The following is a 21,844-nucleotide window of genomic DNA, read 5'->3' as shown; positions in this document are numbered from 1 at the left end:
TCCACTATTATAGGCTGAATTGTGTCCTCCCAAAATTCATATGTTGAATTCCCAACCTCCAGTACCTGGGAGTATAATATTTGGAGTTAAGGCCTTTAAAGGGTGACTAAGTTAAAATGAGACCATTAGGGTGGGGCTCTAATCCTACATGACTAGTGTCCTTATGAGAAGAGGAAAAAGACACCAGGGATGTGTGGGCACACAGAGAAAAGACGGTGTGCAGAGGCAGCAAGGGGGCAGTCATCTGCAAGCCAAGGAGAGTGAAACCAACCCTGCCAGCACCTTGATCTTGAACTTCCAGTTTTTCCAGAACCGTGAGAAAATAAATTTTAAGTCACTCACTCTGACCTATAGAATGTGTAGATCATGGTACGTTAGACTAAGGAATGTGGATTTTATTCTACAGGATATATAAAGCCATTGAAGATCTTTGAGTAGAGCATGGCTGTATGTCTGAAAAGAGGGTGAGATCTCTGGAGGATGGTAGTTCACCTGTCTTTTTTTATTGTGACTCTTTTCAGTACACACTGACTCTCTGGGTAATTTTATCCAATCCCATAGCTTTAAAGACCACTCATGCCAATGACTCCTACATTTTTTCTCTAGCCCTGACCTCACTCTGAACTGTTTAGCCAACTGGCTAATCTCCAGGTGAATTTTACACAGGCATCTCAGGGCTGTCTCAAAATAAATCTTGATTTTCCTTACTAAATTTGCTCTTCCCTATCTTTTTCATCTTTGCAAATGATACCAACATTTACCCAACCAGTGGATTTAGCTAAACCTTAGGAGTCATCCTGAGTCATGTAAACCTAATCCAGCAGGTAATGTTGTCTCTGCCTCTGTAACATAACTGGAAATGATCTACCTTTCTTCCTCGCCATTACCACTTGTCTCTCCTGTGCAGGCCAACAAGAGCTCTCCCTTCAACCACTCCAAAAGCCTCCTAACTGGTTTCCCTTCTTCTTCTTTAAAGCTCCTGCCCCCCACAACAGCCAATATGTTCTTTCCTTGCTTAAAATTTTCCTATTGCTTCCCACCACAGTTAAATAAAATCTACATTTCATAACCACCTAGGGTCTACAAACACATACATGATCTGGATGATCTGGCCCCTGCTCTTCCCACTCATTCCCCCTCCCCTGCAACACACTACATTCTGTCATATTGGCCTTCCTTTCTATTCCTTTAACATGCCATAGTAGGCAGAATAACAGTCCCCAAAGATGGCTCCATTCTAATCCCCAGAACCTGTGAATATGTTATTTTACATGGCCAAAGGGACTTTGCAGTTGTGATTAAAGGAGGGATCTCAAGATGGAGACATTGTGAACCCAGAGAACCCATCATAATCAGAAGGGTCTTTATAAGTGAAAGAGGGAAGCAGAGAGTGTGTCAGAATGATTCGTCATGAGAAAAACTGGGTGGGCAGTTGCTGACTTTGAAGATGAGGGGAGCCAAAAGCCAAGGACTGCAAGTAGCCCCTAGAAGCAGGAAAAGGAAATAGATTCTCCTCTAGAAACCCAGAAAAGAGTGCAGACCTGCTGATATGCTGATTTTAGCCCAGTGAGATCCATTTTTTACTTCTGAGCTCCAGAACTGTGAGATGACACATTTGTGTTGTTTCAAACCACTAAGTTGAGGTAACTTGCTAACAGCCACAGTAGAAAACTAATACACATGCCAAGATCATCCTACCTTAGGGAAGTAACTTAGGTTGTTCACCAATTGTTCTCTCTGCCTTGAAGTGCTCATCTTCCAAATATTGGCATTGTGGACATTTTCCCATCATTTGGGTCTCTGCTAAAATTGCATGCCTTCAGAAAGGCCTTCTCCCACCACTCAGAGTAGCTTCCTTGTTACTCTATCATGTGACTTGTTTTCTTTTCATCATGGCATTTATCACTACTTATTCCTTTTCTTTTTATGCAATTATTGGAATACAGAAGCAAAGCTGAACGCTTGTCTCTCACTTTTCCTTGTAACCCGAATATCCAGAATAATGCCTCGCAAAAGGAGCTCAATAAATATTTGTTGAATAAATGAGTAACCGAGCATCTGTTCCGTGCAAGGCAATGTATATACACTATCCCACCAAACCTTTTCAACAGCCTGATGAGTTAGAATTCCTATCAACATTTTATTAAACATAAAGTCCGTGAGAGTAAGATGTACCCCTGTTTTGGCATATAGTAAACACTCATAAGTATTAGAAGTAAGCAAACCATCTTCAAAGAGACTTGAGTAACCAATGTGAGTAACAAATTTAAAAGTAAATATTTGCTACATTAATGACTATGGCTTCCATAAGCTATTGTTGAAGAATCCAGGAACTATAGCAACTGTGTTTTCATGAGCTCAAACCTTCATTTTACCTGCCTTCGGACATCTCTCCTTATATGCCTAGGTGGCCTTGCACACAAGATATAAACTAAATTTAAAATCTGTTCCCCAAATCTGCTTTGTAAAGATTCCCCGGCTGAGTGAATGGCACTGGCATCTATCTGAAAGACATTCTGGGAGTCATTTTAGACTGCTTCCCCATTCCCCTAGAGATGACTGGTTATTTGTTAATTCTTTCGGCTTAACAGTTTTTATACGAATTGTCTTTCCCAGCTCCGTTCACTTAGTCACTTCTTCCTGAACTATTTGTGGAGAGACTGCTTCTTAAGGAATTTTCCCAGCACACTAGACATATCATCACTAGCCAGTCTAAAATCCTTCAGTGGCTTCCTAAGTATTTAATAAAATCTGAATCCCCGGCGATGACATGAGAGGTCATATGTGATTTGTACCCTGCCCAGTTCTCTCTACTCTTTCCACATCACTCTCCCTTCACTGACTCATCTAGCTATCTTGGTCTTTGAATTCCATGGTGTCAAGCTCTTCCTTGCTGAGTAATAGCTTTCTCCCACCTGCCTGCTCATCCTTCTGATCTCAGGAGGCTTTCCCCAATCTAGATTATTCACAACATCCTGTTCCTTTCTGATGGCAATTTGTAATTACATGTTTGTTTACATCTGTCTCCTCTACTAGATTATAAACTCCTGAGGGCAGGTTTTGTCTTTTTTTGGTTCATAACTGAATGCACAACACTGACACATGTTGGCACATAGTGGAGACCATTAAATATTTGTTCAACATACAAATATAATATTTATTGAACAAAGAGCATTTCTCATGTGTCTTTTAGAGACGTGTGCTTTCACATGTACATTTTCACTGGGATGATGTCAGGTGAAGTGGCAGGGGTAATAAAGAGAAAAAACTAAGGTGAAGAGACAGAGGGAGGGAAAAAAATGATAGGAAAAAAAATGAATGAAAGAGAAAGGGGATAGAATTATTGAAGAAAGAGTAATGGAAGAAAGAGAGGGCAGGAAGGGGTTTGTAGTAGGCTGAACAGTGGGCACACCAAAAACAGGTCCATATCTAATCCCTGGAATCTGTGAATGATTCCATTTCTAGTTTTCTAGAGTTGCCAGAACAAAGTACTGCAAACTGGGTGGCTTGAAACAACAGAAATTTATTCTCCCACAGTTCAGGCCAGAATTCTGGAATCAAGATGTCAGCAGGGTTGGTTCCTTCTGGGGGCTTTGAGGGAAAAATCTGTTCTATGTCTCTCTCCCAGCTTCTGGTGGTTGTTTCCAAGGCAGAACCTTTGGCATTCCTCAGCTTGTGGACACATCACTCCAGTCTTCTGCTTTCATTTTCATGTAACTTTCTCCTCCTCATGTCTCTTTTGTGTGTCACCACATGTTCTCCTTATAAGGAGACCTTAAGTGGATTTGGGCCCCATCTTAATCCAGTATGACCTCAACTAATTGCATCTGCAAGACTCAATTTCAAATAAGATCACATTTGGAGGCTCCAGGTGCACATAAATATTTGGGGGACATATTCAACAGAGTACAATCACCTAATTTGGAAAAAGGATATTTTCAGGTGTAATTAAGGATCTTAAAATGAGATCATTCTGGATTATCTGGGTGGGCCCTAAATTCAATGGCAAATGTCTTTATAAGACACACACAGAAGAGGAGACATAGAAGAGAGGAGGCAGTGTGAAGACAGAGGCAGAGACTGGAGTGATGTGGCCACCAGCCAGACACACAGAGGAGAAGGTGGTAGGAAGATGGGGGGCAGAGATTGGAGTGATATGGCCATAAGGAAGGAAGCCAAGTTATGCCAACAACCACCAGAAGCTGGAAGAGGCAAAAAACGATTCTCTCTCTAGAGCCTCCAGAGGAAATATGGCCTTGCCAACACCTTGATTTTGGACTTTTGGTTTCCAGAGCTACGAGAAAACAGATTTGTTATTTTAAGGCATCCAGTTTTAGGTATTTCTTAGGGTAGTCATGGGAAACTAATATAGGTCTTACAGTAACAGAACAGAAATTGCAGCACTCTATATTTTCCTTTAAGTATCATTAAAAACCAAAAACCTTTCCATGAGTTAGATTCTGCTGTAAACAGATCAAAGAGCTCTTAGTAAATAGGAATTTGCATTTGCAAATTTTATGGCTGTTTAGCCATAAAATTAAACTGGCCCAATTCTCTGTAATCATAACATTTAATGATTTTTTTTTAAATACAAGAGCATATCAACAATGGCTGAAAATAATTGTGTTGTAAACTTTCATCTCCACTTATCTGGTGACTGCCTGATAATTATCAGGTTTCATCACATCTCCTGTGCTTTCTTTTCCATTTTCAGGCTGTTTAATGTCATCCATGTCTTCCTATTAAGTTCTTTTTATCTTGAGTTTCACTTTTTGTCATTCTGCCTGATGTAATAATTAGATGACACTCTACACTGTGTAACCTACAACTGGTAGCATAACTGCAAAAACTGGCTTAGTTTTTGGACAGCAAGTCATGTCAACAAGATAAAGCTAAATAAGTAGAGGAAATTACCAAATGAGTCTCTTTCAATCTCCAAATAAATTCAGAATTAAAGGCTGGCATCACTGAACAATCCTAGAAGTCTCTTCCAAACCTGAGGTTCCACAGTTAGACACCACACTACTTCAAAATGTCAGATAGTATTTTATTTGTTCATTTATTTTGGTGCATACCGGGGAGAAGCTGAAGCTCCTGCTGGGTCTAGGAGTAAAAAGTCCATTCATGAAATAATCAATGTCAGTGGTTGCTAGAAAACCTCAAGGGAGAAACTGGGGGACACATAGAATCCAGCACGAGGGCCAATGGAAGGCGGGAGCTCCCCTCTATTAGGCTCATTTTTTTTTTTTTTTTTGCCTTGAGGTCCTTGGCCCCCTTCCCACAGTTGTCCTGCTGCTTGGGTGGGCAGGCCCTGAGGGTCAAGCAAGAGCGTGCACTCGCGAACCCTGTAGACTCCCCTGCTCGGACCCCACCCTGCCTATCCTCAGCTTCGCTGGGAGGGAGCTTGAGCACTCATCACTGCCCCCGAAGGAAGACCTGGTCCCCTGCTCCCGGGAGAGACTGAACCCTTGCAGACCTCCCCACTCCCGGGGGCCTGCGTGGTCTCGGGCCTCGGGGCCTCGGGTCCAACAAGCCACAGACCTGGCTGGTCCCAACCGCCCTCCCGGGATGCAGAGGATGCTGGAAGGCAGGGGTCCTGCGGACTTGGGTGTTAGGTGAACGTCCAATTTTCAACCCATCCTCGGTGCTAAAACTCCCCAAAAGAAGGAACCGTTTTCCCGCGCGGACATCGGAGCGCCTCTTAACTCCTGGGAATGCCGCGGAGAACCTGGAGACCGAGAGTGGCCTTCCCTTCCCCCGGCGCACACGTCAACGCCGGCGCCGGGGGAGCGTCGTAATGCCCCGAAGAAGCGCGCCACAAAAAAAACCCCTGAACACCGCCGCCGCAGCTGCCAACGGAGAAATCCCTGCCCGGAGTCCATGCTAACCTTTCCCGCAAGTTCATGGCGAAGCAAAAAAAAAGTTTCTCCATGGATGTGCTCCAGGGGCGCGGGCAGCTGTGCCTAAAGGTTTGTCGGAGCGGGACCCTCGATAAGGCTGGGTGGTTGTGAAGTCTAACGTCGCTCCGAACACCAGTCATTCCTTAGGTTCCGCAGGTCCTGGCGGTGGCGTCTATCAGTTCCACCAGGCAGCCAGTTTCTTTTATCTGATCGCCTGCCTTGGCCGACTTGGGCCGTGTCCTCTCCAGAGCATTTGTGCTTGGGAGCGGCGGATAGAGCGGCCGTGGCAATGTGCGCGTCTATTATGAGGCGCGTGGTAGTGATGGCGGCGCTCAGTGAGACTTCCCTGTCACTGGATACTACTACTCCCAGCCCTCCTCAAAGCCGCCGGAGCAGCCCCCTGGTCTTTAGTTTACAAGTGGCAATTTGACTTGCCCTGCTGCATGTCTGGAGGGACCGTGGAAAGTGTGGAGACGCCCCGGGGATTAAGCGATCGCAGCTTAAAAAGAAAAAAAGCCAAACAAATAAACAAAACCCACCCACCCTAACAAACATGAGGCTGCTGGAGAGAATGAGGAAAGAATGGTTCATGATTGGAATAGTATTGGCTATCGCTGGAGCTAAACTGGAGCCATCTATAGGGGTGAATGGGGGTAAGTGCTGCACCTCTGAACGCTCCATCGCGATTCCCACTTCAAAACTAATTTTCGAGCCGGGAAAGGAGGGGGAGACCGTAGTCGGGAAGTGGCTAGTTCTCTCAAGGGCACTGACCAGCTCGGGGTGTCATTTGGCCCTTTTGCTGATGTTTTAATTTACCAACCCCAGATTGTAATTAGGAATGGGGCAAAGGAATTTGAACGCAGGTTACCTTTTCCTCGAACAATCAATGAGTATCCTTAGTGTTAAGGAGTGAGCTTACTGAGGGTGAAACTTACTCCTCTTGCCTTCAAAGTAGCATCCTATCCCAAGGGACGCTAGGTTGCCAGGAGTTCCTTATCTATCTTGGCGTGGCCACCATTACCTTGTCTATTTCCGGATCTTCCCCCTTCCCCGCCGCCACGTTTAAAAAAAGGGGGTGGGGGAAGAAAAAGAAAAAGGGATACTCTTCATTCTCCATTTCAGATTTTGTGGCCCACATGTTGCAGAGTGATGATTTGCTGCAATTGCCGCCGCTTCAGAAACTCCCAAGCCGACTGACACGTTGCACTTTTTCATTACAGGACACTACTTCCGTGTGCTGCCAGGACTCAGTTGTTAGTACTCTAACAAATACAGTCTGTGTTAGGCTATGTGTAGTGTGTATTTTGGCAAGGAAATGTAGGCAGGCTGAAATCATACTCAGATTTCTGAATAGTGGGAGCCTTGTAATGTGGAGGTGGGCATTGGTGGAAACGACTGGAAATATTATTAGTCTTTTATTCTCCTCCCTGCCTTTTCACCCTTAGACAATCGTGTCTTCCTTTTCATAAACATTAATTGAACTTCTTCAATTCATTGTCTTTTTGACCTTGTCAGTTTCCACCTTTATTGATAGTTTTAATAGGTCAGCCATACAACAGGGACAACTAAGGACAGAATTGAGCACACACAATCTTTTAGGAAGTGCTCGGTAGGCTATTTGAAGTTATATATACCTCTTTGTTAAAACATGTTGGAAGTGAATGAAATCTCTCATTGGAGCAGTGGTTCCTTCTACCATCTACCCTCAATTCCTCCATTTAGAAGAAGCTGTAGGGAATATTTTAAAAGGAATTATTTGAACAAAGATTATGAGGATCAAAACTTTTTATTTTATGTTTTTTCCTTCTGTGTTCAACTAGTACAAAATGTGTAGAATACGTAACTGAGAATAAAGCTGATGTTCATCATGGTTTCTCCTTCTGGAGATCTTTGACCTGGCTTCCCTGGGAGCTTTTGGAAAACTTGTGAATGCTGGTATTTCGAGTTCTGTCAAATGAGTACCCTCTGTTCCTGGAGCTAGCTGGATGGGCAGAATTAAAGTTAGAGTGTCTTTGTGGTGATCTGGAACGTACACTTAACTAGCTTCAGTAGCACACTTTCTAGCTTATGGTGTTAGATCTCTTATTTGCTCATTGTTAAGGTGTAATTACAGGTATTATCTTTATGTTTAAATCTGCAGGGGCTAGCTTTGGTAAAATGCCTTTTATTTTATAGTCCCAGGATGCTGTGGGAAGAAGGGTTATTGAACGCTGAATCATCTTCCCTAGGGCTTCTTGAAAGCCCTAGGAAAGATGGATTCTGTAATCTTATTTGTTCCTTCTGTCTCTCCTTCTTGAAGTTTTGGTATATTATCGTATCTTAGAAATATTGCCTCCGATTTTTACTGGTACTTATGCCATTAATCCAGGATAATTCACTTCTTTGTTTAATTATAAGAGTAGAATGTTAAGAGCCGAAAGGGACCTTTAAGTATTTTAAGCCAACAAGCTGCTTTTACAGTTGAAGATACTGAGACCTGAGGTCAGGTGACTCATCCTTGGTTAGTTAGCTAGCTCAAGAAAGAGGCACTGGACACCAGGGCTCTCCCTTTTTTTCATACTAGTTGCAAAACCCATACAAATTTTCTTGGCAAAAATAATTTAAAATGAATATTCTAAAGAAGGGCTCTGTGCAATAAAGACATTTTCAGTGCCTCAATTTTAGCTCAAAAGAGCAGAGCAGAATCAGCTAATATTAAATAACAGTGTACTCATGTGATTTGATAACTGTCCATGTGTAAAAATTACTTTTTCCAAAAAATTAGAACAAACGATTGTTTGGGTTTTCCTATATAGGCTGTCAGGCTAAGTTCTTGGTAATTCTGTTGAGCTTTTAATTAACCTTCCCACCTGTGAAACCTCTTAAGTAAAAATAAACCTCCAAATAGTACCAAATAACACTTTCACTTCACAAGTTAAAACAACAAAAATCTAGGATAAGGAGAGGAATGGTTGCTGAAAATGTTTCTATTACATCTTGCTCTTTAGAATGGTCAAAAGCACCTCTTTTTTTTTTTTAAGATTTTATTTATTTATTTGAGAGAGAGCATGAGCTGGGGGAGAGGCAGGTGGAGAGAGAGAGAGGCAGACTCCCCGATGAGCAGGGAGCCCCATTTAATGCAGGACTTTATCCCAGGACATGACCTGAGCTGAAGGCAGATGCTTAACCGACTGAGCCATCCAGGTGCTCCCAAAGCACTTCTTTGTACTTGTAATTTTTATTTTTTTATTTCTATTTTTTTGTACTTATAATTTTTAGTCATAGGTTCCATTTATGGGCTCTGTACACTTGGGAACTGTGATTTCTAGTGCCTTCATATTGACTGAACAATTTTCAATAGAACGGTTTCCTAGACATTCTTTTAAATAGGAAAAGTTTTGGTAGTCTTAAATTTGTTAAGATGTTCACTTCATCTTTACCTGGATCGATACCTTAATGACTACACTTTTTGTACTGAAGTGATTTAAGTGCAAGTCCTCCACACTTAAAAATATACCTATGATCTGACCTCCCTTTAAAAACAGTCTGTACGGCCAATAGGTGAGTTATGTATCAAAGGAAATTTATAGGTAATGGAAACCTGAAAGTTAGAGATGTCGAGTGACTTTCCAAATGGGAAAAAGCATCACATGTACGAGCCTAGATAATTTAATTCTTAGTTCACTGTCCTTTTTACTCAGGTACATTTCATTTTTAAATATATAGGAGAAGTTGAAAATAGTCGGGGTAAATGTAAATGTGTAGATTCTGAGGTGTTGATAATCTGTTCCAGTCCCAGTGCAAACCCAGGGAATCCCTGAGCTATGCACACCTTAGAGTTTACCAGAGTCTAACACTGTGCTATTCATTCTTGGGAACAGAAAGGTTTCCTTCTTTGGAAGGACAGAGTAAGTTTCTCATTTCTACCTGCATCTTAATTTAGATTATTGACATTAATAAGACATAAATCCTAAAAGGAAACTGCTTTGTTTTTCCATTAAAAAACATAAGCAGAAACATGTTGAAGCTAAAGTGTGTTTGCATTAGTATCCTGTATTAGGTTTAGAAGTGAAATTTACTTGGTGATGAGTAGATTTTATGAAATGGTAACAGTTCCTTGCATTTTTAAGCATTCCAAATCATTTTCTTTAATCTCCCCCAATAAAAAGCATGGATTTGGAGAGCCCCAAAATTACCTCGTTTTTTCTGGCTAATTTTTCTTCTGATTTTGCTACCCTACTCCATTTTCACTGAGAAACTTTTTTTTTTTTTTGCTTTTGTTTAAAGGAAAAGCTAAAACTTTTATTTCTGCATTGAACTTTATAGCCATCTTAAGATTCACGTCTTATTCAGATCTATTTTGGTGACATGGAGTATATAATCATTATCTTGGAGAGAGGCCAGATCTCATTTTTATATGTAGTCTCAACTCTCACCTCTGGGCAAATATTTACCAAGTGTTTATTTTAGGCCTGTGTGACTTCTAGGTCCCCATTCCCAACTTGGGCAATCTATTAGAATTTCAGTTGATCACTTCTCAAAGGGGCTTTAGGTTTCTTGAAATCAGAATTAATTCCTTCTTCACTCCACCTTTTTTTTAAGCGAGGGAGAGAGAGGCAGGAGAGGAATAGAGGGAGAGGGAGAGAGAGAGATCTAAAGCGGGTTCCACACCCAGCGCGGAGCTCAGTGCAGGGCTAGATCTTACAACCCTGAGATCATGCCCTGAGCCGAGATCATGTCCTGAGCCAAAATCAAGAGTTGAACACTTAACCAGTTGAGCCTCCCAGGCTTTTGAAAGGTACATTGTAGAAAGACATGGAATATCTTCATCATGTTCTTCCATGGATTAAAGTTGTTGAGATGTGCGTCTAATACAAAAAACAGTATACCCCATCTCTAGAATTTAAAGCATTAAAAGCCAGGAATCATTCCACTGAATTATGCCAATCAGTTCATAGTTATCATGTGTATTTGTGTGTGTGTGTGTGTGTGTGTGTGTGTGTGTGTGTGTGTGTGTAGCATGGAGGAGTTAGCTTCTTAAAAAAATACAGTTGTTGGCCAACTAACGTAGATGCTTTAGCTCCCCCAAAGAAACATGCAGTCTAAAGAAACCATGTCCTTGCTGTGGAGGTGTATCTTTGGACAAGTCCCCTGCTCTCCTTTGTGACCACATTGCTCATTTTAACTCATCCTACATAGAAATTCTGGGGCTCCACTGTGGGCAGAGGTGTAGTTGACAAGAATAAGGTCTCATAAAAAGCAAAGGATTGGAGGAGTATAAAGATTTTATTTCTTTATTTGAGAGAGAATGAGATAGAAAGAGAGCATGAGAGAGGGGAGGGTCAGAGGGAGAAGCAGACTCCCTGCTGAGCAGGGAGCCTGATGTGGGACTCGATCCCAGGACTCCAGATTCATGACCTGAGCCGAAGGCAGTTGCTTAACCAACTGAGCCACCCAGGTGCCCCAGGATTGGAGGAGAATAAAAATGAGTTCAAACAAACAAACAAACAAACAAACAATTTAAAATTCCTGGAAGGCATTTACTTCCAAAACAAGTCAGATTCCTGACTTTAAAATCTGTTCCTGAATCAGCTTCCTCAGTTGTAGAGAAAATATTTCTAAGTGTGAGCTGCAGAGACAGATTCACTCACAAGTATAAAAAACGCACCTCTTTTTAAGTTTTGGAATACTTTTACTGCCTTGAAATGTAATGCCTTTTGCACTTGCCTTCTTCCTTTTGCTCCCTTTTCTAAAATCTCAGCAAAAAAATTTGTTTAAATGCCAAGTATATACAAGAATTTATTGCTATGTTTGAGAAGATCTTTGTTTCTTTTTGCTCATTGATATAGTACAAATGCCTAAAATATCAGAGTTGCTTAGTAAATATTTGTGGACTGAATGGTGATTTTTCCTGAGCTTGGTCTTACTTATTGAGCAATACCTGTGGGTATGGTGGAGGGCCACAGGGAACGGTGGACCTATGATTGTGGTCTTGTTGCATAAGGGAGGATCTTAGTTTCCTAGTGCTGCCACACCAGATTCACACAAACTGGGTGGCGTAGAACAACAGAGATTTATTTTCCAGAGATTATTCTGGAGACTGGAATTTTGAAGTCAAGGGCCATGCTCCCACTGAAGACTCTAGGGATGAATCCTTCTTGGCTTCTGGCTTGTGGTGGTTGCCGGCTGTCCTTGGTGTTTCTTGGCTTATGATAATATAATTCCAGGTTTTGCCTCTGTCTTCACATGGCCATCTTCCCTCTGTGCGTGACTCTGTCCAAATTTACCTCTACTTGTAAGAATACTAGTCATTGGATTAGGGTCTACCATAATCTAATAAGACCTCATCTTGACTTGGTTACATCTATCTGCAAAGAACCAATTTCTAAATAAGGTCACATTTAGAGGTTCTGGGTGGACATGAATTTTGGAGGACACTATTCAACTCAGCATGAGAGGGCTGAATAGAATGTCAAATATGAGGTGATCAGATTTTAAAATGTTGGCATATGCCAGTGTTTCTTGACCTCAGCGCTATTGACATTTTGGACGCGTTAATTCTTTGTTGTTGGGAGGGCTGTCCTGTGCCTCCTAGCTTGTTTAGCAGAACTGATTTCTGTCTACTAGATGCCAGTAACACACCCCACTTGCTGAGTTATTACAACCAAAAAGAATTTCCAAACATTGCCAAATGTCTGTGGGAGGCAAAATTGCAGTTGCTGGAGAACCACTGGTACATAAGTACAAAATGGCATTTTCTCAGACTACATCTTTTAAAAGAATGTTGTTCTTTGGTTAACACATTGGGTCTTTAAGACAATTGTATATAGGCTACAAAAAGAACTAAGTATCAGGGTTGCTGCTATTGTCCTCATAGCATTAACACATTTGGGGTGATGTCAGCCTAATTCCAGAGAGGATTTTCCAGAGGGCAAAATCAGGATTGTCTGGTTCACTACAGTATAGCCAGGGCCTGGCACAGTGTAATAATAATTGCAAACCTAACCTATTGTTAGTACTCTATTAATCTATATGCTTTATCTCATTTACATAGTAAGTGCTCAAAAAATATTTGTAGAAATAAATACCCTTGGGCAGAATTGAATGTGTGCATAAATACAAGTTTTTATTTCTGGTATCCTAGAAGGAGTAAAGTAATATTTGCTAAAGAGAAGGGACCTTCTTCCACTGATTCTCTTTCTTTTTTTTGGTTGGGGAATTTTGATTGTTATATAAACACTGATCCTGTGGCAGATGCAATTAGGTCCTAATACTAAAGGAGGTTGCCTATCTGCTGTCACCCAGGACAGTGTTCTTCTGGTCTGAGGATCCTGTGCTGAACTGGATAGCCATGGTCCTTGCCTTCTGGAAAATCCCCTTCGGAGTTAGACTGCATAACAGCAAATGCTGAACTCTGTCAGAACAGTAGTATACTAGGGCAACACTAAGATTTGAAGTACTATTTGCCCTCCCCCAATGGATTCTTCTTTCATACTAAGTTATCTGCTGGAAATTCTTATCTAACAGTAACTCATTTCTGTCTCTTTAGGACCACTGAAGCCAGAAATAACCGTCTCCTACATTGCTGTTGCAACAATATTCTTTAACAGTGGACTGTCATTAAAAACGGAGGTATTGTCATTTATGTTGCATGTGATAAGCAGGGAGAAAAATTTAATTTCTGCTTATTATTTTGAAATTTCAGAATTCTTTTGTAAAGATGTATGTAACTATGGCCTCAAAGCTTCACTGTAACAAAAGATAACTTGAACTTCAGCAAAGGACTGTGTTTTGAACCTACATATTATAGAAATTTTGTAGTTGAACAACACAGACCCTGAGGGTGTGGTTATAATGGGTATGTTTTTAATACAGCAACTGAACTGAATGAAGCATCTACTTTAGGTCTTCCTCAGATTGTGGTGGTGACTATGGTGGTGAATGCTGTGGCACATTTAAGTTACGGATGTTTAGTTGGGTTTCCATAACTTTTGTGAATGAACTTTTGTTGTCAGGACTCATGCTGCTCAAATGGTGCATGTTATAACTTTTAACTAATTTGTATGTTTTAAAGTATATTCTTTGCTGGCATAAGTATTAAATATTAAATGTTTTAAGAGAGAAATTGGGATTTTTCATACCATGTCACAATTCATCATGAAGACACGTAGATAATGTTATTTATTGATCCGGGTGTCGCTGAACATGGGATTCTCCTAGAATTAAAGAAATCAGACATTTTTAACATCCAAGATTGGAATGAGTAGAATTTATGATTCTCTTTTGACTTATAATAGAAGGGAAAAAAAGGAGAAAAATGCCTATTTATTTTTGAAAGAATTACTTAGGGTTTTTAAAGTTCTTATTCTAAGATGCTTATTCTTATATAGATAGGGAAATCTTACTATGCAAGGATTTTTTGGGGGGCAGGAATAGCTTTAAAAGTTGAAATTTTGTTTCAGCATCATGTCTTGCTTTACTTATTTTCTTTTAAGTGTGATTTGAATGAGGACCGAATTTAGTTACCTCCTTCTTTGGCCATCCTAATAGCAACATGGAAAAAATATGATTTTACTAAATTTATGTATTCTGTAGTTATTTGGTTGGTATAAATCTTTCTATTGGAGCATTTTTTGTATAGATGGGTTCCCTGTGTAGTATCTGATAAATTTGTGTCAAAAATTCTGACTATCCTTACTACCTGTTCTTCTGAAAATAACTGACATGGGACGGAATTTCCTAAATATGTTAAATCTAGTTTTTGCAAATTATATTGACATGAAAGGACTATGATCAGTTCTTAGAGGGCACAGATTTTTTTCTGTCAACATCTTCATTCTATTGGTTCTCAAATATGGGGCCTAGTGATACAGAAAAATATTTGCTACTCGCATGGTGCTGGACTGTTCTTCCTTGGAGGTCTTCCTGCTGGTTGTGGCTAATGCCCTTTGCGGAGCAGCTGCCTTACCCAAGTCCTCTTCTTGGGACGTTGCTCTAACTATGTCCCCTGGTAGTTGCTTAACGGTTACAGCTGTTACTTATGCCATGAGATATCTGGCAAGAGACTTGATTCTCTCACCCCTAGCTTCTTGCTTAATGTGATTCTGTAAAGCCGCCAACTTGGTGGGATGCAGGAGTTTAAGAAGGAAGAATGTCAGCTTATCAGCATTTCTCTAAGGACCAGTCTTCTGTAAGCACCTAGGAGACCTTCAGATCCAGCTAATTTGGATCTAATGATGAAATGCCTTAATCCTGTGCTCGGTATCTAAGTAGCCATCAAAGCCATTTCTTCTATCAATGGCCCTTTTCAAACTATACTACATTAAGTCATTTTCAAGATCCATTTAACTTAAGATGTTCTAGATTGCATCATTGTATGTTAAACCATCTTTAAGCCCCGGTAATTTCCTGGGCAACTGAACAGTTTTAAGTTAGGAGGTAGCAGTCTTGTTATTTATTTTCTAGTTAATAATCTTATATTTATTTCAGCTGGGACTACTGTTTTTGAGCCCTATTAGAATAGTGCATTTTCACACACAGGAGACAGTAAATTATTATTGACTTGAGTTTATTTGAGAGCATTTATAGTGGTCCCATTCAAGTTTGATTTATACTGAACATTTCATGTAGTATTACCCATACATTGATGTAATGATGTATATTCTAAAATTTGTCTTACTAATTTATTAAAATCATAAAGAACTCTGTGTTAATACTTAATACTAAAAAGATTAATGCTGTCTTCAGTTTTATGACTATTTCTAGATTTTAAAATATCCATTGAAATGTTTTCTGAAAATTTATATATTAAAGTCAAATAAACCACATTTGAAATATATTTTATGTTTAGCTAATTAGGAGCTACAGTTTCAGAGGATTTGTCACTTAGCAAACCATGACAGGACCAATCTCATATAAACCTATGAAATCTCATAATACCGTGAAATGCCTGTGGCTACAAGGCACTGTGTTTGGCACTGGGTTGGAAACAAAGATGAGCAAAATGCTCAGGGCCTGGAAAGGGTCCTGAGTAGGGCAGAATACACAGGTCTTTTCTTATTTTCCTAAACAGATTATTTTTTGAAGTTCTATTACCTTAGAAGTAAATATAGCAAATTTTAAATTTTAGGTTCTTGCTGCTTGTTTCCAGCCCAGAGCTATGAGACTGATTCTCAGAAAGTGAATCAAATAAAGGTCAAATAAGGGTTAGAAGGGAAATTGGTATGTAATGAAAATATTTCTACATCTCAGTCAGAGCTCCTGATTTTAAGCAATTTTTTAGACTGTCAGTGATAACTCTGGTATAATCAGTATTTGGAGTATCTCCTTAAGTTTATTTTAATGGAATTTGACCTGTATTACATGTGAATAAATAAAATGTCATGCAGAATCAACTTTTCAATTATTCATGATGGCATTTATCTGAGTATATGGCCCTAAATTCTGCATGGGTATGTATGGAATAATACTATTTTGGATGTGATAGTGTTCACTGGCTTTTACTTTTCCATTGTTACCGTATTTTATCTTTATGGTTGTATGTAGAAGATATGGAAAATATAATGCTGTTGTCAAAAGGCCCCTCATGACCCAACATGGTCAGCCTTTGTGATTCATTTTGCTGGATTCTTTATTGTTCCATTGTTCTGATGCAATGGCAATTGCTTATAATTGTCATTTATTAGATCAGCTAGTATTTTTAAACTACATTTTGTTTTTTATAACTTTTTCTGGTTATGAAAGTGGTATTTCCCCATTGTAGAAAGATTAGAAAGAAGAAAAACAACTAGTAGTAACATCTCTATGATTTTTAGTCCCTTTTTTCCTAAACATGTTTTACATATAGAATATTTAAAAAGGAAATATTTTTAAAAATTGTATATGTATACTTGCATATATATCACATATGCCCACACATAAATAATCTTTTTTCCCATGTAACATTGTATAATTATAATTTTTCATGTAATTTAATATATGAATTTAATTTTTCTTCATGTATATAAAATTTACATTTTGTTTACTTTTATGAACATAAATCAAAGGGTACAAAGGTATATATGATGGGAAGTCTTTTTTTCTCCCCTATGTCAGATATCTGGAGATAACCAATGTTAATAGTTTGTATCTTTCCAGAGATATTCTGTGTAAAACATATGTGCCCCCCTTTCAAGCTGTGGTGTTTGTACTGCTTGCCACCCTGTCTTGTTTTACTCAAAAAAACCTATCTTGGAGATTGTTTCATATCAATACATAAAGAACTCCTTGTTTCTTTTTGTATGCTGGAAAGCATTCCATTTTATGAATGTATCATAATATATTTTATTAGTCCTCATTGATGGACATTTAGGTCATTTTTAAGGTTTTGCTCTTACAAAAATGCTGCAGATGATAACCTAAAAATTGTCCATTTTCCCACATTTGGGAGAAAATGTGAAGGATTAATTCCTAGAAGTAGAATTGCTAAGTCAAATGTCATGTACAGTGTAAGTTGTGACAGATATTCCAAGTACCTCGAAGAGTGTCAGGTTCTCAGTGTTTGTTGACTGAAGGAATGAATTGCCAGATTGCTGTCCCTAGATTGTGCCAATTTATACTCCTACTGATTAAGTAGGGAAGAGATCTGTGTTACCACATGCTTGTCAACACAGTTTTAACATGGTTTTCACTAGCTCGTAACAGTCGTGTTATACCTTAAGTTACTTAATTATTCACCCATTTTTGGACTTTTAATTTGTTTCCTAATTTTACTATACTAGATGATGCTGTCGTGATCAATTCTGTATATAAATACTTATAACCACATTTCCTATCCTTAGAATAAGTACCTAGACATAACACTTCGGGATCCAAGAATGTGAATCGTGTTATAGTCCTTGAAATATATTCCCAAGCTACTTTTCAGAAAAGTTATGCTGTTTCATATTCCTATCTAAAGTATATGCAAATTCCTTAGTAACTGCATTCTGGCTCATCATTTTGTTACAGTTAAAAAATTAAAATATTAATATTTACTTGGTATTTATCAACTACATCTGAGTATATTTGAGTGGGATTTGGTTTTGAAACTGCTGAGCATTCTTGGAACTGCTGGTGCTCCTCTTTTCTCAGGGTGAAACTTTAAGAATTCTGATATGGTGTAAGGATGACTCCTTTGATCTTAGATCTGATCCATGGACTTGGTGTGGCTTCTGGTCTGCCCAGGGCTTCCCATCTGTCCGAAGTTAGACCCAGATTGCCACAAATTCCTCAGGTGTCATTAGAGATGTTTGGTGACCACACTGGCACTGCTGTGTGTCTTCATACAGGGAGATATGTAGTGGGAGCCGATGAGACAGATCCCTGAACGTGGCGATCAGAGTCAGCATTAACCTACTGTCCATTAAACTGATGGACTTTGGCTAATGTCTCTGAGGCTCAGGACTTCTTAAATGTCTTACTTGAACGAGGGGAGGCATTCCAGTGCTATGCTTATAACCAGTGAATCTCTGGCATCTTTGTGCTTTAATGACTTCTTGCATATTTTATAGGACTTTTTTATAGTACTTATTTTTATAGTATTTTTTCTACTACTTTCTGAATTTGTTTTATTTCAAATGAATAATGCTATAACTCAAAGAAATTCAGATGCAAGTGCTTGTTAGTTTGTACATATTTGAACCCCCAAATTTAACTCATTATCCTTTTTTAGCTGTGAGACATAGAGCATGTGCCTGGTTTGTCGTGTTTAATGTGAATTTCTTTCATCTGGGGCAGTGGTGTGGCACAATGGAAGAAACAGACGTGAGTTTGCTAGCATACCAGAAATGAGTTTGATTCTGAACTGCACTGAATGGTGGCTCCCCACCTCAATTTCCTCCTCAGTAAAATAGATTAGTAATATCTAGTGGGGCTGTTGTGAGGATTAAATGAGATAACATACACAAAATGACAAGCTCAGAGCATGGCACATAGCTGCTGTTCAGTAAGCATTAGCAAAAAAATCCAGAAAGTTGATTTGGGGCGAAAAAGCCATTTTGAATTATAGAACATTGTTGGGGAAAACATTTTTAAAAATTATTATCTGTGTGTAGATTTGGTAACATCTTGCCAAAGTGAGGCCTTCTTAGAGAGTAATCATATTTAATTAAAATGTGATAGGTCCTTAAGTAGTTACATGCATGTTTGTTCATAGCGTCAACAATCCTTAGGTCTATACTGATGTAAAGGTACTTGGCTCAGTTTTGGTCCGGAATTTTACAAATCTGAATTGTTGGCGTATATTGTATATTCAGAAAAAATGAGAATTTTTCAGAAATTTTGTATAAAAATTCCTCTTTTCCCCCCTTAAAATCTGTTATGCATATACTTAGAGGTAAAGATTTTAGCTCTGAAATAACTCCAAATTAAAAAGTAACTTATTTGATGCTATTTTAGTATCAGTCTGTCTTCAGAAAAATGGTTTTCTTATCTTTGCTGTTTTGTGTCTTTCATTTTTGCAGGAGCTGACCAGTGCTTTGGTGCATATAAAACTGCACCTTTTCATTCAGATCTTTACACTTGCATTCTTCCCAGCAACAATATGGCTTTTTCTTCAGCTTTTATCAATCACACCCATCAATGAATGGCTTTTAAAAGGGTACGTTTAAATGTTTGGAAGGGTCCACTTTTAATGAGGCATCTGTGGTGACTATTGTTTCTGTGGCAACTATATACGAAAGGGCTCATGTGTGATATTTTATAAGGAAATAAAAACACTTGAAAAATTATTATCCTTTAAAATGATAGTGTTCATCAAGGAGAGTCACCAAAGAATTTGATAACACTTTTTTTTCTTATATCTAAGGGTTTTATTAGTAAATTTTTTTAAATTATAATTTTGGTATTGTTAACATATAGTGTGATATTAGTTTCAGGTGTACAGTATAGTGATTTGACAATTCTATATATTACTCAGTGCTTATCAACGTAAGTGTGCTCTTAATTATAACACAATCTTAAAATACACCATCATGTTTAATCTTAAGGTTCTGGGATGGACACTCTTCTGGGAATTTTAAAAAGCTGTGTTGGGAGAGAGGTGGAAGGGAATAGAAGATGTTAGATATGCTGTCAGTTGGGTGCTTTAGCTTGTACATTCTGTATCTTACCAAACGTATACAGATAATAGGTGAGTCTAAGAAATGTTTTTTAAATGTATAGGAAAGAAAAAATATATATAGGGAACAAACACTTTTTTACTTGTTCTATGTTTGATGTGATAGTTGAATTAACAATAGATTTTTATTAGACTCTTTTCTTCCATTAAAAATGCCATGTTTATTAAAGGGATTTAATGAATTTAAAAAATTATTTGAAGTGGTTTAAAACTAACCACATTTTAGCAGCATGGTATAATAGTCTAATAGTTAAAACACTGAACTTAGAGTCCTGAGATCTCTTTCTGACCCTGTCCCTAACTTGCTGTGTGACTTTGAAGAAGTCATGTCATAGATTTAAACCTTACTTTCCCTGCCTATAAATAATGAGGATAGTCATACTTTTACTGTCTGCTTTGGTAACGGTGTGCAGGATCTCAATTGAGATCACTTACTCATCTATTCAAGTCACTTGTTTTCTTCCTACTGTGTGCCAGGAGTTATTGTAGGTGTTAGAGAAACAATAGTGAACAAAAATGGCAAAGTGTCGGTTAGTTTTACAGGGTGAGAAGACCTGGGTGTGATTGGCAATAAGCCAAATAAGCGGATGACTAAGATAGAGATAAATGATGGGAAGTAAAACTGTGATACGGTTGAAAGTGGTTGGGTGGGCAGGCCAGTGATTAACTTAGATGGCAGAGTTCTAGAGGTAGAATGGTCTAGGCAGAAGGAAAGAATGTGCAAAGTCTCTAAGGCAGGAATAAGCCTGGTATGTTCTAGGGTCAGGAAAATGATGATGATGGCCAGAGCCTGGTGATGCAGAGGAAGAATAATATGACTTGGAGCTGGAAGGGTAGGCAGGGACCAGGTCACACAGAGCCTTGTAGGTCCATGATAAAAGCATTCAGATTTTACTCTGCATGCGACAGAAAGCTACTGGAGGGATTTAAATGAGGGAATGTCGTGGTTGGATTTATATTTTCAAATTATTGTCCGTGCTGCTGCATGGAGAATAGATGGTAGAGGGGCTGAGAGAAGCCTAGGAGAGCAGCTTGGAGGCTCCTGTGGTAAGGTCACCGTGCAGTAGAGAGAAGTGGGCGCTGGAGGATTTACTGAGCTCTCAGAACCTCGAGGCGGGTAGGATGTAGAAAGAGGAGGACAGGGAGGAAGCAAGGATGACTTCTGGGTTTTGGGTCTGAGCCACTGGGTAACTGGTGGCATCATTTTCTTAGCTGAGGAGAAACAGAGTGGAACAAGAAGGGGAAATGAAGACCGCTGGTTTGGCCAGATTGAGTTGGAGAGAATGAGCATAAAATTTTCACCGAAAAGCATAAAACACGACAGAACTATGATGACATCATTTTTGAGCAGCAATGTATGATGCATAGTAAGAACAAATAGTTACTGAGTGTTTCCCATGTAAAGGGCACCCAAGGAATAGGAAGATATTAACTCATTTTTCTTGTATTCAGCGAACGTCCAGGCTAGTTGGATATGTGGAAGATATAAATATACAATAGTAACCAAACGCTGTGCGGCAGCATATGAGTTGTTAGATAAGTAGTGTAATGAGTTAAAGGGTAAGAGGTTCAGCAAAGGTTGTGTATTTCTAAAGTACAGTGTTCAAAAATAAGGCGTTAGTGGGAGGCAAACATAAAAAATTTCCTCACAGCCATGCGGCAGAAGACCGGAACGACTGGGCTGAGGCGTTTGGGTTTGCATCTGTAGATGATGGAGAGTTCTTAAATGTACTAAACAAGAGAACAACATGCTAAAAAGTGGTCATTAAGAAAGATTAATCTGATAGCATTGTACTGGGTGTGTTAGTAGTAGAGTAGGGCTTACAAT

The 21,844-nt window shown here is 39.2% G+C and overlaps 1 protein-coding gene across 9 annotated transcripts in view; it reads left to right on the top strand.

Annotated features, from left to right (window-relative positions):
- Positions 1–6,172: 6,172 nt before the first annotated feature.
- The window catches only part of SLC10A7 (solute carrier family 10 member 7), a 283,656-nt gene continuing 267,984 nt past the window's right edge, over positions 6,173–21,844 (top strand). For 2 of the 9 annotated variants that reach the window (XM_073892322.1, XM_025874271.2), the window contains exons 1-3: positions 6,181–6,553; positions 13,429–13,511; positions 19,361–19,497. In XM_073892322.1, coding sequence (XP_073748423.1) covers positions 6,454–6,553; positions 13,429–13,511; positions 19,361–19,497 — 320 coding nt within the window. In that variant the 5' untranslated portion in view covers positions 6,181–6,453. Of the gene's footprint in view, positions 6,554–13,428; positions 13,512–19,360; positions 19,498–21,844 lie in introns of all 9 variants that reach the window. The other 7 variants (XM_073892325.1, XM_025874270.2, XM_073892323.1 and 4 more) reach the window with 6 other exon arrangements.

The sequence above is a fragment of the Callorhinus ursinus genome, unplaced genomic scaffold, assembly GCF_003265705.2.
Source record: "Callorhinus ursinus isolate GAN/ISIS: 27379988/994484 unplaced genomic scaffold, GSC_fseal_2.0 scaffold4, whole genome shotgun sequence".
NCBI classification, from domain to species: domain Eukaryota; kingdom Metazoa; phylum Chordata; class Mammalia; order Carnivora; family Otariidae; genus Callorhinus; species Callorhinus ursinus.
The sequence above is the reverse complement of the archived record's forward strand: the minus strand, read 5'-3'. Positions and strand labels throughout refer to the sequence as shown.